Source organism: Simochromis diagramma, unplaced genomic scaffold, assembly GCF_900408965.1.
Source record: "Simochromis diagramma unplaced genomic scaffold, fSimDia1.1 OVJJ01000682.1, whole genome shotgun sequence".
In the NCBI taxonomy this organism is placed as follows: domain Eukaryota; kingdom Metazoa; phylum Chordata; class Actinopteri; order Cichliformes; family Cichlidae; genus Simochromis; species Simochromis diagramma.
This window is the reverse complement of record NW_024387359.1, coordinates 2,916,130-2,934,485: the sequence shown is the minus strand read 5'-3', so window position 1 is coordinate 2,934,485 and position 18,356 is coordinate 2,916,130. Positions and strand designations below refer to the sequence as shown.

At 38.6% G+C, this 18,356-nt stretch overlaps 1 protein-coding gene across 4 annotated transcripts in view; it reads left to right on the top strand.

The window, feature by feature from the left end:
- Window positions 1–18,356, top strand: part of LOC120718753 (membrane-associated phosphatidylinositol transfer protein 2-like) — a 66,864-nt gene that overhangs the window by 23,612 nt on the left and 24,896 nt on the right. For all 4 annotated transcript variants that reach the window (XM_040007434.1, XM_040007436.1, XM_040007433.1 and 1 more), the window contains 4 exons: window positions 2,188–2,405; window positions 13,559–13,773; window positions 15,067–15,188; window positions 15,598–15,831. In XM_040007434.1, the coding sequence (XP_039863368.1) occupies window positions 2,328–2,405; window positions 13,559–13,773; window positions 15,067–15,188; window positions 15,598–15,831 (649 nt within the window). In that variant the 5' untranslated portion in view covers window positions 2,188–2,327. The remainder of the gene's footprint in view (window positions 1–2,187; window positions 2,406–13,558; window positions 13,774–15,066; window positions 15,189–15,597; window positions 15,832–18,356) is intronic.

Below are 18,356 nucleotides of genomic sequence, written 5' to 3'. Positions count from 1 at the left end.
AACTGCTCCAGAGCACAAACTGTCTCTGCATTGTAAATAAGGTCATGCATTACAGCCTCTGGAGGGCAGCTTGGATTTCACTGTTCGTTCTGTTGTTGAGTCAGACAAATATTTTATACCTGCTCCTGTTGTTTGTTATTATTTATCCATTGTAGATGTGTGTAAAAGAAATCAATCTTTGAATGAAATGATTTAAAAGTATAGTATTGGGCATAGATCTGAATCATGTAACTGCTCCTGGGGCATGGACTGTTCAGACAAATAAAACAACCCCCCTGCCATGCAGTTGTTTTACATCTTGTAATAGTTTTTCTGGTCAGATTTTCCTGTTTGCAGTGCTGGCAATCAAATTGGAATATTAAAAATATAAGCAAAAACTTAGAAGCAAAAGCTATTTAAGGTTAGACCATAATAAAAGCTTACATTTGTTTTTTCAAAGCTTTGTATTCTTGGTTGCCAGGGTGACACATCTTCGCTAAAGACAATATAATGTGACCTTCTTATAAACGTAAACCAAAAAAAAAAAAATCCATAACTATTTCACAGTTTCCTGTTTTCCGTGAGACTGGGCTGGAACTTGTATGAACCTGCCATCTGGAAAAAAACAGATGGCGTTTTGGATTTTCTTCCCCCCAGAATTCTGACATTAATTGCAGAATTCTGAGTTTTTGTTTTTATAATTCAGTTTTTTCTTTCTCAGAATTCTGCCGTTCCAAAAAAACCCAAAACAACAACCTTCAAATTCTGTGGTTTATCAGCTGGGCTTTTACTGTCATTTGACAGATTTTAAAAATGGCTGTAACTTAAATACAATAATAAGCAAATGAAGACTCCAGGAAGTCTTTAATGTCAATCTATACTTCCTGACCACTGCAGTTCATTTGCTATAGAAGCTTGAACAAACATGCACAGCTTAGTCATGCACAGATGGACAGACACACACTTCGCATTTGACATCAGCTCCTTACCTTAACCCTTTCCCCTCTCAGCATTAGATTTACTGTCCACCATCATCTGCCTAAGATTAAGTATTCACTGTCATGTGACCCTCCTCTGGTTGTTTAACGGCAGGTGGAATAAGCGGTACATCATCCTCACTCTCACAGCACTGTTTGGATAGATGGATAATGATGTAAAGTAAAGATGGCGGTTTTGGTTTATTTATTTATTTTTTTTAATGGAGCACATGAGTCAAAACACTTGGTTCCACCTTCCACAGAGCTGTCAGACTCATAGAGATCGGATGAGCTGCCTTTTTAAAGTCTAAAGTTACTTTTGCAATTAAAATTCCCACATTTAAATGGTAATTTAACTGCAGAAAACTGGTTATTTAAAAATGTATTTTAATATGCAAGCCAACAGATCGATTCTGTTTTATTTATAGTGTAGCACCAGTCAATCGTATCAACAATAGTCACCTCAAGAAGCTTTGTATTGTTGGGGTAAAGGTAAAGGTGCTACAATCAGAGAGAGAACCCCAGCAAAAGCACTTGGCGACAGAATAGAGATCACAGGCTCAGCGAGGAGCAGTCATCCAGCATGTCAGTCTCTCTAAGGTACACATGGGAAAAATACAACCCATAGCCTGGGCCCATCTCGGTTTAGCTAACACACATGTAAAAGAGAAACAAAAAGAATGCAGCCTTTTGCTCACTTCATCTAAATCAGCATCAGTAGAACTCTGGAATTAAAATGTTGGCCAAACCTGCTCTATGGGGACAAGTGAACCAGATAATGCCAGGAAACTTTTATGGAATGCATTATTTTAAATGAACAGCTTATATGTTTTCCCCCCTATGTAATAATGTAAATAAAATGTCTAATAACTTTAAGTAGTACAACCTTTCAATCTGAAATGCACTATAAGTAGAAGTATAATACTTCAACACTGTGGCTCCCTGATACTTGAATACATGCGCTTTCTATCACTAGACAAGAAGAATAATTTAAAAGGCAGCACTGAACACAACTTGGTTGCATCTTTGGTCTGTAGTCAGAGTTGGGATTTAGGTTGCTGGGGGATTTCAGCGCGTTTCCTGGGTCAGTGGATTACCTTGTATGTGTTGGCTTGTGTATGTAGAAGGAGGGAGGGGGGGGGGGTGTTAATCCTTGAGACAAACATGCAAACTCTTCCTGTGTTTTGTCTGTAACTCTGGAAGCTGAAAGGACATTTTTCCTCTGTTTCAGGTGTGAATAATGAGTCCCGTTCTTCCTGCTTGAACATGCAGCTTGGGTAGCAAAGCCGACTGACAGGAGCATCTACCTTCACGCGCTGCTTCCTCTTTGGACACACACACTAACTGTGTCGGCTCAACTCAAGCACAGCCATGCTGATCAAGGAGTATCGGATCCCCATGCCTATGAGTGTGGAGGAGTACCGCATTGCTCAGCTCTACATGATCCAGGTGAGTAGTTTTCCTCACACAGCCTTACAAACATTACACATGTATTTAGGTTCATTTCACCTGGTTTCACTTAGATGTGGCGCTGCTACGGCTGGACACTATTAAAAACTAAGCATTTATATTAAAAGACGCATGTGTCATGCAATTACATGTTTATACACAGTCCCACATTTTCAGAGATTCAATTAAAAGTGGAAAAATTAGCATCGTTTTAAATATAAGGTAAGTCAGTGAACCAAATGCAAACACAAGTGAAACACTACTCTACTTTACCTGCTTAAACGGCCCTCATCTGGCTGTGACACTCTTGTTTATCAATTCAGATGCTATTACCTCTGAAAATAGTGCACTGTGTTGTAATTCCTAATCAATTAAACCACGTTTCTGGTTGTTTGGTCTAGAATCCATTGTGGTTGGTCCAAGGCAAAATAAAAAAAATGTGTATTTGTCCAAACACTTACAGGTATGGACTGAACTGTGAACAGTAAAAATAAATTAGACACACTACAAGAAATTTGAATACTTTTTTATTTTCTAATTATTATATATTATTTTGTTATAGAATTTGGAGATAAAAGCTGCAGACAAGGTGTGTGTAAAATAAATAATGGCATCATTTTGGCTTCAGAATTTATATTAAACTGTTTTAAAAATCAGAAATTGCAACTCATATAACTTGTATGCTCCCGTCTAGATGTCTTTTTCCTTTGCTGTAAAATCAAAACTTTAAATGAGAAGTTGCATTATGTGATTTTTAAAATTCATTTATTTTTAAATAATTTATATACTCAAATATTTGTGGAGCACATTCTCTAATTTTTCTGTCTTCAAATGAAATAATAAGTATACCTGAGAGGAATTAAATTAAAAAAAAATTATAGTACAGGGCGTAGAGTATTTTTCTTGACCTGGGGCACTAAACCAGGTAGAAGTTCAGGTTTTTTATGTCATGGTGGCAGAGGTCAGCTGTGTGGGTCTGTACCAGGACAAGAGCACTAAGGGAACATGAGTAAATGGTCACAGGGGCAGTGGAGTTCTGCAGAGCAGATGGTGCTCCATATGCCTGTGGCTTGTGTTTATCTTGGTAATTGTGTGAAAATACAAATGCAGATAGTTACAAGGGCATAAAAATGATCTCTCTGTGAGTTTTGTTTAGTAAACATAAGCAGGGAAATATTCATAACCATAACCACCATCTAGCCCTCATTGTGGTGTCTCATTGCTCTGTGTATTGTATTCTAACAAAATGTTATTCAATATTCAATATGCTTGCAGAAAAAAAACAGAGTCTGGTACTAAAGTCCAAGACCACCAGAGGTCAGGTGATGGGGGAAGAAAATCTATAAATCCAGAATTTTGTGGTTGTCAGGTGCTTCTTGAACGCTTTGTGGTGTGTGGCCTGGCAGCAAAATTGCAGAATCATCAAAATCTTTTGTCCCCGCAGTTAGTTGTAACTGTGGATACACTAAAAGTGTGCATGCATCCAACAAATATACTAGAAACTAGTATAATAAGAACAGCTGTTCATCTGCAGTGTCCAGAGCTGACCATGTGCGAGTATTCTTCCCCTCTGGGAATCAGTTCAGAGACCACTGAGATGCTCTGAGACTATTAGACAGCCTTCTTCTCCAGCCCTCACCTGTGCTGACTGGAGTCAAAATGTCTATCTGAAACGTAACTGGATTTTTGTCTCTCAATGTACAAAGCCTGATGTATTGCTCTCTGTATGATGTGAAGCCTAGCCATGTTGTGACACACAGAAAGGCTTTTTTGCTCATAATAACTTTTTCACTCTTGTGAAATTCCTTTATTTCTTTTTATTTCTTTTTTGGCCAACGTCACTGCAGAGAGTAGTCAGGAAAGTGGGAAGATATGTAAAACATGGTCTGGAGTCGAATCAAACCCAGCTTTTTAGAATATGGGTCACCTGCTCAACCAAAGGAGCTATAGCACCACCATGTTCCTTTATTGCTTCAGCTGTGTTCATGAGATACAGCCATTTTTCTTAGAGGTGAACAATGGCTGCGGATTAATTTAGCTTAACAAGGGTTGATAAGACAAATTGTAAGTGAATTTTACAAGTTACGACTTGTATTCCTAAATGTTTTATTAAATTAAAGGTTTAGTTGGGATCCTCATACCTTCAGATTATTTCCATTTATACATGAAAGTGTCGCAGCTGTTTGATGTAGTCTCAGATATGCTGGACCTCACGGCATAAAAGCAGGTAGTGCCTGTTTGATATTTATGTTTTCCCCCCAAACCCTCTAAATGTATTGCCACTGGCACATTAAGTAAGACACACACATACACACACTTGTGCTGGACGTTGCCTCTTGCTCACTTTCACAGCTGGGCACTAGTTGCCATGGTAACCGGTGACATCAGCTGCAGCAAGGCAGCAGCTGCCATCATTTTGTTTTTGAGAAAAACAGCAAGTGAAAGGACAGCTGTGATTTAGTGAAATGTTGGGATATTGTTGGAAATTAAGTTACAACAGACAATTAAACAAGTAAGACCAAAAAATAAAAAAATAAATTTTAACTCCTCGAGTTACCTTCCAAAAGGTAAAAAGCATTAAAATATCAGTTCAATCCCATCATCATGCATACTACAGGACTATTATCTAACATTCTTAAAAAAAATCACGTTAAGCTTCTCAAATGTGGAAATTATTAGATCAATTTATACAAGGTTGTAAATTTTTTCCTGACTATCTTCTGCTCATAAATACTTAAAAAAAAACTTATCCAAAATACACCAAGACAACAGGCGGGTTAGCAGCTCATCTTAGAAGACATTAAGCTGTGTATTTGTTCTGAAGACTCAGTTTTAGGAGACCTTTGATGATGTGATTGGAATCTACTGCAGTGTCTCTCCCAGGGAAATGGGAATTACGGCCTCTAAAGCTCCTATTCCCACTGGGATCATATCTGTTCTGTGATACGTTTTCACTTGTGCGTCTAAGTGTGGAGGACTGCAGTTGCAGAATATAGAAAATACATATGTAGCAGTTTTTGAATATCGAATGATTGTCTGGGTTTGTGTCAGTGCCAGTGTCAGTTTCTCTAGAAGCCATCTCACATATCATCCCTCACTTTTGTTAATTAGAGGTCATTAAAAACTATCTACAGGAAATTATCAACCCCTGGGCTTTGTCCTCTGGGGACCATGATTTGTCCACAGGAGATTATTACAGTTTTTTCTACTTGTTGGTGGATTTTCCATTGCATTTTTGTTTTACTTCAGCAGCAAGCTGACAGTAACCTTTTGTTTGTGGCCAGTGTCAGATTGACGCACAGGATTTGAAAAATGACCAAGGTAGGAGATGTGTGAAGCCTTTGAGCAGCCACTCATAATGTTTGATGCATGAGGTTCTACTAAGGCACCAAGAGCTGAGGAGAGGAGTTAGCTACCCCTGGTTTATGCTAACCTTGTGTTGTCACATAAATTATTCAGGGACACTTCAGCCTGGCAGACTCACGACCCTCAGCAAAGCTGGGTTATTACAATTCACAGAGGGAGTCGTCCGAGTGTCTGCATAAGCTAGCAGCAGTTCTCAAACTGGACATACAGATAAAGTCAAGGTCAAATTTATTTATATAACACAAATGTATTTATATAGTGTATTTAGAATAACAAAGTTCAACAAAGTGTTTTAAATGAAAATATATAGCCAAGTAAAAGTTTTAAAATCCAGTAAAATAGAATCCAACACACCAGATTAAAAGACAATAAATAAAATAAGATCAAATAAAATAAAGTAAATGCAGACCATAAAATGCAATAATCTAAAGTGATGTCACACTGGAGGAAGAACTTGAGCCTATCCCACCTGCTATAGGGCGAGAGGCAGGGTACACCTTGGACAGGTTGGCAGTCTGTTGCAGGGCAAACACAGAGATACAGACTAGCATTCACTCTCACATTCACACCTATGGGCAATTTGGAATTACCAGCCAGAAGTGATGAAAATCTGAAAGTAGAAAATTTTTCCACAACCTGATCAACATTACACCGCTTCTCACCAAGACAGAATTAAAAATACTAAAGAGCAATTGAGGCCTGTGACTGTTATTAGAAACAATATTTGAGAAGTAAGCAGACATGACTGTTAAACGGTCATGTAAGATCTCCAAGGAGACCTGGAGCTTGTCCTTTTTCTATTTACTCAGCATGTCTACACTTATGTCTGTGGGTTGTGTTATTCAGCAAGGGCTGAAAGGGGGATATAGTCCAGCAGTTAGCTAAAGCCCAGCAGTGCAGGGCTTTAGCTAACAACTCTGAGTTTGTTAAACCTGAGTGGGGGGAAACTAAAGCTTTTCTGTTCTAGAAAGAGAGTTATCTTCAACTCTGAAGATAAAACTGATAAAACTGAACTCTGAAGTGGGGTAACAGAAATATATTTGGCCCTGTACTAGCCAGCTCAACATATCCAGGGTATCTTTTTGTTAGCTGTATTCACTTACCCTAATGTTGACAATCAGGATAAGCAGTCAAGTTAAGCTGGTTATTAATTCGGTAAATTAACCCAGGGTTTTCTTGCGCGCACATGAAAGAGGTGGTGTTGGCAGTCCCAATCTAAAAGGATTGTTTCATGGGTAATATGATTTTTCTTCCACAGAAAATGATCCCCATATGAGTGCCACCTACAACATGATTAAAAATCTATAAGAAACATAAAAATATAACAGTCAAATGCAACACTATTATAAAAAGGACAAGAGATGAATGCTGCAGAAAATCGTTAGTCTGGTAGTTTAGTTCACAGAGGGGTATAATAAGGATTTTTAAGGGTTTGATAATAAAGATTAAAAATAAAAACAGAATTCAAACATAGGCTTAGTCTATACATAAATGATATGAGGTCTCTAAGTAGAGTGTAGGTGTCCTGTTTTAGAATCAGATATTATTGCTAATAAAACAATAAAATTGTTTTTAATCTTTTTGCAGAGCAAAGCTTAGTAAACTATACAAATTTTTGAATTTTAAAGCTGACAAATGAAATGCATTCAAATTCTGAGTTTTCACTTATTAAGTTTTCACGTATTAACTGCTAATTAGATGCAATCTAATTAATGTAATCTAATGGTGTCAAACTCCATCAATAGCAACTGTAGAGACTCAGTAGTTCAATCACCACTGACAAAGCCATTAATTTGGCTTTTCAGACACTTAATCACAGGCTACGTCCACACGTACACGGGTATTTTTGAAAACGGAGATTTTCTGTTTTCGTTTAAAAAAATGATCCCGTCCACACATAAAGGCAGAAATGAAGGAAAACGCTGCTAGGAACATGCCAAAGCAACAGGTGGCGCTATATTCCTAACCGTGTAGAAATGTTGGCCAATCAGAAGTCTAGAAGCCTCGGTGGCAAAAAGTAAACAAAGCTGGGGCATAGAAGCAGAACCCAGTCGTATGTGTGGAAGGACAGTAACTGTGTGTGTATATGTAAGCATTTAAACACTGCAGAGAGAACAATTAACAGTAACAGTATTGTAGAAATTCATTTCACCGAAACAATAACGTGGCGCACACTGTGACGTCAAAAAAGGCGCACATCTTTGACGCTGCGTTTTCTCCGTTTTTCTCGTCCACACATAAATGCAAAAACGGAGTTTTAGAAAATATCCACCCTGGCCGGAGTTTTTAAAAATCTCCATTTTCAGTGACCAAAAACGCCGTTTACATGTGGACGAAAGGTGCAAACGCATAGAAAAATCTGCGTTTGCAAAAATACCCGGGTACGTGTGGACATAGCCACAGTCAGTTTAAGTAAAAACCATTCATATTTTTCTGTGCATAAACTGTATCTTAAAGATGGCCCCAGCTACACATTGTTTAGAGAAGTCCTGTTGTGAACTTTCTGTCAGGCTCAACATTCCCCAGGATTACCTATGTTTTAACCCTTTAAAGCCGGTCGGAATGGACACGCTCCATTTTGCATAACTATTTTTAAATCCCGGTAGCACTGCAACCAAGTAAGCTAGCACAATAATTTTTTTTGCATATGAAACCGGAGGAGTTGTACTTACATCTTATGCCATCAGCTTGTCCTAGGTCACAGTTTCCTTCCACATATAGCTTTGCAAAAACTGCATAAAAAGCACTTGCAGCAACAAAAACATAATATTCCAGAAACACGCTTTGCCGATCCGATCAGCTGTTTGTAACACTTCCTACGTCCATCAGCGTGAACTATCGCATGTCCGGCATGACCTGCCCAAAACCGGAAGTGACGTCATTTTGCGGAAATGTAGTTTTTTACCATCGTGGCCTTATGAGCCTATACTTGTGTTTTTAAAAGTTATGTTTGACTTTATGACTTTCTGTGTCGCTTCTGGGATGCTGAGGACTCACATTGCACTGCTGGAAATAGTTTATTTTGATGCATATGCTGTTATTTTGCAAATTTGCACTATAATATATTTTTTCGTTTTTCCTGCAGTATATGAAAATTGGTGTATCTCAAAAATAAAACTATGAAGACACTTAAAATAAATTTCCTTTGGTGGGAAACTAGTTTGTGCAACTTTTTTGTATTTACAGTTTTGAGGGATAAGCCTCTTAAATTTCTCTAACTAGAAATATATGTTAAAAAAACGAAAACGATTTTAATTTTTTTGTAGTTTATTGCACTTTTTTTTTTTTTTTTACAATTTATGTAATTACTATGCACTTAATGCAGAAATATTATTAAAATTTGGGCTATAACAGTTGTATTGATGTATAGCAACTTGAAATGCTCCAAAAAATGGCTCCACAGCATGTAAAAATATACTATAAGCTCTGGCGGACTTGGTTCTATGGTAGGTCTTAAAGGGTTAATAAAGATTCACAGAGCACCCTGTATATTCTACACTGTACCTTTTTTCTGCTCTGGGATTGAAGATGAGTGTTATTAATACAGATCCTGTGTGCTCACTTCCCAGAAGGTATGCAGACAGAAGGATGGTAATTTGAGGCTCTTAGCACCTCACCTAAATTACATTACCTGCTAGATTATTACAATTTTCCAGCTGTTTGCCTCCTCTGACCTTCATTACTGATATTACCTCCCTAAAGTCTTCAATAGAGAGAGCTCATTTTGCAATCTGAGCTCTCCTTCTTGACCCTGAACACCCCACTCTTGCCGTTAGTAATGATCATGATGATTTGTATTCATGTTGTGCGTTCCTCGACCTGCAGCATATTACAGTGGCAGGAATGAAATGCCTTTTCAATCATTTTTCAATCATGTTTCAAAAATCACAAGACAATGCCAGTGCAGTCATTCATTCTGAATGAGTAGGAAGATGTACCCAGTTTGCATGAACAATGTAACACCTGATAATTAACTCTTACATCACTAGTATATCACTGCCGCTAAAAGTGCATGGGCAGCAACCCTGAGACCCCAGATCTTCATATTGCCCTAAAAGCCCCAGGTTGACACTGTGGTGTCGTACACATACAACAAACATGGACATAACCATCAACCACGGGTTTCTGGAATCTGAATTTTGAAATATCAGTGCTCTTACTGTTGCCATGTTAACTTTTGGAGCCAGATAACAGAGAGCAAAAGAGCAGATGACTTAGCAGGAAGTTTGGGTTGCATCTCCATCCACAATCTATGTGGGTCCAACAAAGAGAAACAGATTGGTAATGGTGCATTAGTATCAGACAAATAAAATCATCGAATTTCACTCAACAAAACTGAACTGCAGCTGTCTTTTTCTAGCTGTGCCACACAGCAAAACATTCTATTTGTGCTCCAAAAGGTGCTATCGCCACAAACACATCAACATGTCCATTTCAGTGACTAGAATTAGCAAAGATCAGGCTTAGCAGATACAAATCAGCGATACTGTTCCCTTTGTTGGCACACCTGTGTATTATAGCAGCCATGCCCTTTATCAGTGTCCTTATAGACATATAGACGTATAAAAAGATAAACATATTATCACATATTCTTTTGGAAAGTTCTTTTATTTTCCAGTATTATAGACTATTGTTTATATGACACATGTATGCACCCATGGTGTCAGTGCTGACTTGGATAGTCATTAGCTGGCGGTAATAAGTTTTCTTTTTCTTTTTTTTTCAAGACTCCAATTTCAATGTTTTCTGTTCCAATATGAGTCTGCCCAGCTATAGTTTTGTACCAGTGTTATTATGTCTGAAATATTCAACCAAGCATGGCAGGTTAATTATATGAAAGTCGCTGACCCTCTTAAAAACTACTAAATCCAGTAATATAGATATCTCTCATGTAATCACTGCAGTCATTTTGGAAATTAGCTCCAGTCACAAGCCAAAGGATGGTAAAATATAAAAGAGGTTTTAAACACCAAACAATCCTTTACTGTGTGAATGTGAACATTTGCCTGCCAGTGGCTGGCAGATGTTAAAATTTTAAGTTCACTTTCCACCCTGGTAGATTGTGATTCTTATGTAGGTAACTGAGCTTCTATTATCAGATCCTGGAGGGTTTTCATATATTTAATAAGCCACATAAAGGTGGATGTGTACAAAAGGAGAGCCTTGTAAGAAGATGTAGGCTCTTTATAAACGGAAACTGTAATTCCAGACCAGTTGTCTGTAGAGCAACAGGATTAATACAACACTCGGTGGGGTCTATGTGGCTGAACCATCTGCTGCCTTTTATTGGAGGAAGTTCCATGCTGATTTTACCTCCCCTATGTCTGTCTCATTTAGTCTGGATTAGATGAAAAGATGCGAGGTTGATAACAGATTCAAAATATTACTGTATGATCTACTGTTATGCACTTCTCAGATTGTTATTATATAGATGCGTAAAAAATACAATCAGAAATGTATTGTTTTGGTTGGTATTTCAGGATATTCCATTGAAATCCAAACCTTAATTTGTAATGAACTGACTTTTTTGGTTACAAATATTTTGCTTCCCACTAAGTGACCTGTGAAATCGCCTTTTGATCAAAAGTAGTTGGCCAGAGGTGTTGTGTTGCACGCTCAACTTCTGGGTGATCAGTTGCTTTTTGCAGCTACTTGAAATCATTCACCAAATGTGAAAAGAAATTTGTGCAATCACCCGGTAACCAATGAGTTTTTATTCAGTTTTTTTGCCCTAAAACAATATTTTCTACAAACCTATTATCATGTAGAACAGGTCGAAGACTATCCTACTAATATTCCCATTTAGCATAAGGCATCAGATCAGATAATCTGCTCAGACTAGATCACGCTGACTCAGCTTTCCTCTTTCAGTGATGAGCTAGGACTGAGACTTCATAAAACACCTGAAAGCTCCTCCTAATGAGGACGATCCTCCTAACCTGAGGAAAATCTGCAAAATGCTGCATTTAAAGCAAGATCTACTCAAAATACGCAAACTGAATCTGCTGTTAACATAACTCTTCACAGTGTAACATCAAACAGAGGTGTTGTTCAAAGCCAAAGAAGATGGAAAACTCTGAACAGTAGAGGAATAGGGTGGGCGAAGTAGAGAAAACTGGTGTCTTATATAATGGAGAGGCAGACCTTTCTTGTTCCATGTGGCAGCTTTTTCTTTCCACCTCATCACATCGGCTCTGCTGCATCATCCAGCTCTGTGATGTAATCACAAGGTTGGGCAGTGACAGACAGGAGTGCTGCGTAAGGCTAGCAGGGGTTTAATTGGAAGTTTATAGAAAGAAGCGAGTGTGTGGACACCAGTCCCAGCTGCAAGTTGTTCATTAATCAAAACCAAGGTCTGAGCCAGGAAAAGTACAATTTAAGGACCTTTATCATTCAGCAGTATAAAAAGCTTGCGATACCAGTTTTTGCAAGTGATCTGTTATTTCGATTTATTAGTCCCCTAAAAACATACCATAGTTGACAGGATATTAATGATAAGAAACACTCTTGGCTCTTTATAGAATATGAAGGAACAGAGTTATTTTCAAAGAGACATGCTTATTTAAGCGATTCATTGAAATTAACAAAGAAAAAAGTGTTTTTTGAAATTACACCACTCTTAGTTAACAAAGGTGCTCTTTTGGGATATGTCTTATTTCACTGAGGAGAGATCAATAGAGAGAACTAAACATAATTCATGATGATTTTAAGTTATGGTATTTGGCGATTAGATGCCGATGACCCATCACAGTAGAATAAAATGAATTAGGACAGGATAAGTTGAAAACTTGGATGAAGTGACTTGCGTAAGGCAGAGATGAGGGGGAGTTGGGTTGCACGAAGGAGTCTGAAAGGGAGAATGAAAGATGAGTGGTGTGATTTAAAATATGCAGAGAGGAGACTGATTGAAGGTGGGCTGAGTTCACTCAGAGTGAAGGGAGGCAGAAAGATGATTGGACTACAGCAATGATGTCAGCACTGAGTTTTACAGCATGGGAAAGTGGAAGTGAAATCATGTAGGTTTTGTATGTTGGAGGCAGGATCTAAAGTGTACAATCACACCCCTAATAAAGAGGAAACGGAACTGTAACGTGTAACAAATGAATTCTTGTAATGTCAATGATGATAGCCATTGTCACAATGTTCAACATGTTCAGGCAGGTGGAAATCTCTTTCTGTTACTGCAGTATATTTCCAGTGTTGGACATTTTCCCCCCAACTGAAAAATGCTTTAAAGACACTACATCTCCTCAGAGACCAATACTGGGGATACTGCTGAGGTGGTGTACAGAGACAAACTGTGTCCTTGTTCAACAAATTATGGACCTAACTGTATGTGAGCTTCTACCTGAGCTTCGTCTGAACACTGCTTATATAGACAAAAATATAACTTGAGGGAATCTGACCTTTTGTACTGAGGAATTATGGTCACTGAGAAAATTTGTTTTAATTGTCTGAAGTTCTTTTTGCATTTCATCTCTTGTGTTTTGAAACATTTCTGAATTCCAGGCTTACGAATAAATATCTTGGGTTTTGATGTGATCCAACACTTTTGTCCAGTAGAGTCCAGTAGAGTATAACATGCAAATACATGTAAAATTAGCTGATGCTACATTATTATTATTAATATAATGTGTGTATGTGATACTAATGTAATACTCTAACGTGAACACCATTGTGGCTGTATATTGAGTACTTTTACACATACTATTTACTGACTTTTTTTGCATCTTGATTAATCTCAACAGCTTTATACTTTAGATCTCTTCATATTTGCTGTCTTGCAGAAAAAGAGCAGACAAGAAAGTTGTGGTGAGGGCAGTGGGGTGGAGATCCTGGAGAACAAACCATATGAGGATGGCCCTGGCGGCTCGGGTCAGTACACTCACAAGGTCTATCACATCGGCAAACACATCCCATCCTGGTTTTGTGCCATTCTGCCTCAAGCTGCCCTTCGAGTGGAAGAGGAGTCTTGGAATGCTTACCCCTATACGCGAACCCGGTGAGGGAATCACAGATACAGAAAATAAAATAAGTGATGGAATTTTATTTCTGGGGAACACATTATAAAACTGTCCCCCTGTGCCTCTTGTAAAACAGTTGCTCCCTCTTAATGCTTAAGCGTACGTTACATGAGGTTGGCTTTATCTGAAGTAGAAATGCTGACCTTTCAGAGATAAAATGTTGTTAATGGTTTTTATTATGTTCTTTTTATTATTATCTGCTGATGGCAGTGTGTTCTTTCTTTCTTTTTTCTTTTTTTAAATACAACAACTTCAGCTGCATGACCACATATTCATTTGCTGCCAACTTTGAATATCATCCTGATGACTTAATGTGTTGGAACCAGCCACTCCAACTGCTTTCTAAGCCCATCAAGTGTTAAGGGAATTTTATTGGCACCACTTTTTACTTTACAACTGATGCTGATTTGCAGCATTTTACATGAGCTCTGCAAGTACTGCTTACAGGTGCTGCACTTTACTCCAGCTTAGGCTTTTTTCTGCTGATGCTCAGCTACATTTTAAAGGAGATGCACTTACTAGTAACTTTAACCATTTCCACCCTGGAGGTCCCTGTCTTAGGACCAGGCTGTTAAAATGCAGCCCATTGCAATTTCTTGAAAGGATGCTGAGCATGGGATATTCAGTGAATTGTTGTGCTTGGTTTCTGTTGACTTTCACTTGAAGATATCTAATTGCCTATGCATCATTGGGGGGGGGTCATGAGATCTAATATTGACTTGGGATGAAGGATACTGTTAACTGATGCATGATACCACCAATGACTTCTAGAAAAGAACCCAAACACTGGTTCTTGTATTGTTTCAACCATGTGAAGATGCCAGAGCAGCTTTTCACTATTGCCTCTGACAATCCTAGATTGTGACACTGCATTCACACTTCATATGATTTTGAAGTGGAAATTAGGATTATTACTTTCAATAGCAGTGATTTTGTGCTCAAAGCGTTTTCTTACTACAAGGCTCATTCACCCTGTCATATACACTTGCACTACTAATCCTGCTTTATATAAACTGCTCTTTTCTGCATCTAAGCACTTAATAAACATTCTTACACACTGACACTCACACTCTGATGGATACTTCGAGGTCAATTCAGGGCTTGGCATCTTGCCCAAGGGTACTTTGATATGTAAACTAGGGGAGCATAGTTTCCCTAGAGGGATTGAGCAATCAACCCCCCATCTTGTAGATAACTGGCTCTACTTCTGGAGACCCAGCTGCTAATATTGCTTTTCCATCCAAAGCAACAATTTCTTTTTCTTTCCTCAGGTATACCTGTCCCTTTGTTGAGAAATTTTCTATAGACATTGAGACTTATTATAAACCAGATACTGGAAATCAAGTGGATGTCTTCAATATGTCCTCTGCTGAGAAAAGACAGAGGACTATTGGTAAGTTTATCGTCATGCACACTTAAAAACTCACTCTCTCTGCACCATTACGCTAAAATTGTGCCTCTGGGATCAACTGCCTGGTCGTCGTCTCCTCATAAGCAGGATCAGAAATCGAATTTACACAGAGTTATTTGGAATGAAAGCGCTGACAGTGTGGTGCAGAGGGGATGTAGGCTGTGGAGTGTAAGAGCTTGTGTTGTGTTGAGCCTCCGCATACTAAAATTCACTGGGGTGCAGGGAAAATGTGCAGTCAGCTCCAGACACGATCCCGGCAGGGACTGATTACATAAAAGACACACACATAAAATCACATTCTTTTCTTGAGGTGAGTGAGGACATTGAGACATACCTGCTGCTTGAATCTGCCTCAGTTTAGCAATTCATTATGTCTTTGTTTCCCTTGTAGACCCCATAGACATCGTCAAGGACTACATACCTCCTCATGAGTACCTCGTGGAAGAAGACCCTAAGCTGTATCAGTCGGTCAAGACTAAACGGGGTCCATTGTCAGAGGACTGGATTGAGGAAATTGGCCAGAACCTGGGTCAGAGTTCTGTCATGTGTGCCTACAAGCTGTGCAAAGTAGAGTTCAGATACTGGGGCATGCAGTCTAAGATTGAACGCTTCATTCATGATGTGGGTAGGTATGGCTTGCGTGTATGCATGTTTTTATGTGGTTCAGATCTTACAACCTACAGACATATATTTTACTGAAAAACAAGGATAAACCAAAGTCTAAGATAACTGTAGAAGCTAAAATAAAAACAAAAAATCCCTAAAGATCCTTAAAGATTAGCAAAAACTATGACTATATCAATATTTAATCCCAGTGTCCAACAATCCTGCAAACTGTGACATCCTAAAGAGGACTGAAATGCACAACTTGGAAGAACAGATAAAAATTCAAATTTTATTTGTTAATTCAAGATTTGGTACATAGGTAGTTAATCTATTCATATAACAAATTGCATAACAAACCAGAGGATTCTGGCTAGGTTGGCAAGATATGTTGAGTTTATAATCTAAGTTTTCAATGGCTGTTTTTTACCTGGCTAAATCATCATGGTAATTTATGCCGAACACATAATCTTAAGTTTTTATTAAATCTTTTAACTAAATCAAATCTATAAATTTTTTATTTAGAGCATCCTTCGAGTGCTGGGTGACTATGTTTTATATGTGCAAGTTCTTAAGCTTTACTAACATTGCAAATGAAACCCATCGGTAAAGAGCAGTTCAAACTGTGCATTGTAATATCTCTAGAATTTGCACGTAGTTAGTTGTTGATGCAGAAAAAGCATAAATGTCTTTATTGTAATAAACTTAATTCTAGTCTGCTCCAAGTTGCTTTCACACTGCTGAAATTGCAGCTACTAGAACACAGAACACAGGCCGGGAACACCTGTTCAATCAATAACATTACTTTCAGTTTGATTTGCTGACAAACTAAAACAATTTCCACTTCTCCTTCATTAGACTATGAGACAGTAAACTTTGACATTTAAAGTATTCAGCTCCCACGATAGGAATAAACAGCAGGATCAAAAATTTACTCAGTGTTAAAATAATAAACCTGAGTTATACTTGAGTTAATTTAGCGTTTTACTGCTATGTTTTTTATAGTCTTTTTATGTCACTGTTGAATTATTTTCCTTTATTAACATCTCTGACTGGGGCAGGTGACATGAAAAAGTAGATCATTTTGTGTGGAAGAGGAGTTATATGACTCGTGAAATGTCCCTTTTATGTGAGCATGCACAGAATATGAAGCAAAAAGCCTGGTTTAGGAAAGAAAGTGATGACCGCTGGTGTGATACACCAATTACTTGTGAGACATATTATCTCTGACAGAGTTTTGAGGATTTCTTTTAACCCAGCTAACACAAAGAAAGCCGAGCTCTGTTGGGCTGTGTATAGACCTCATAGACTTCACAGACCTATTAAGGTAATCTGATAGAGGAAAAGGAAATTGTTGGGTCTGCGCTTCCACAGGCCCGCTGGTTTAGAGACTTATTTCCGTTAACGAAGCAAGATGAACAGCTTAACCGGTTTTTCCCATGCTGTAGCAAGGGAAGGATTTCAGAGCAGCCCTTCTGCCCTCGGTGTCAGACCACTTTGAAGAACCATCACCCCACAGCAGCCTTTTATTTCTGTGACACACAGTTTACACAAACACCCATTGTAAAACCCGCCTATGGTGCATCATAAACCCTAAGGCATTGAGTTTGTATGTGTATGTAAGTGCGTGTGTGTATGTGTATTCATGTGCACGTGAGTGTGTGTGTCTGTGTTTGTGTGACCTCCTGCTCACCAAAAGGGTCATAAAGGCAGGAAGTTTACTAAATAAGAAAACAGAACCCTCACATAGGATGTGTCCCTATAATAAATGTCTTTAATCATACAGTTTGAACCAAGACTTACAAATTTAAGTAACACAATGACAACATTTAACAATTTCAACCTAACAGAAATACACACAGACCAGGCACTTAGATATACACAGTATGCAGCTAATCACGTGAGGAGGACGTAGAAGAGCTGACACAAAAGACAAGCCTCACAACAACACAAGTCAGAAAGTCAAAAACAAAATGTAGTCTGTGTCACGGCGGTGGAACGGACTCAGGCGCAGACTGAGAAAGCACGCAAACAGTTCTTTATTAATCACACTGGTGCGCTATATATACGTGAAAGGGGGGAAACACCAGGGTCCCGGGGGTCAACAGGTTAGGGAAACACACGCCTTCATACTCGCTCCACTCCTTGTCCACACAATCTCCACACAAGCAGCTCCACTCTCACGCACGGGGTCCAGGGGTCACAAATGAGGGCAGATCCAGATAAACCTATTTACAGAGATTTGGATTAAGCCAAGACAAGCACGGGAACAACAGAATCACTATAGAGACGGGCAATACTAACGAGAGTTACTCAATATTCCAGTGACAAGTAGCTCAGAGCCCCTGCCTTAAGAAGAGCCAGAGATCAACTGCAAATCACCGGTGATCAGCTGCAGGTGCGTAGGCCAAGGGCGGGAGCCCAATCTGAGCCCCGCCCAGGCAGACAGGCAAGAGAGAGAGAGAGCAAGGCGAAGAGAGCAGAGAGAGCAAAACAACAAACACTTCTCATATGGAAAAGAAATAGTAAAAACATATATGTGAATGA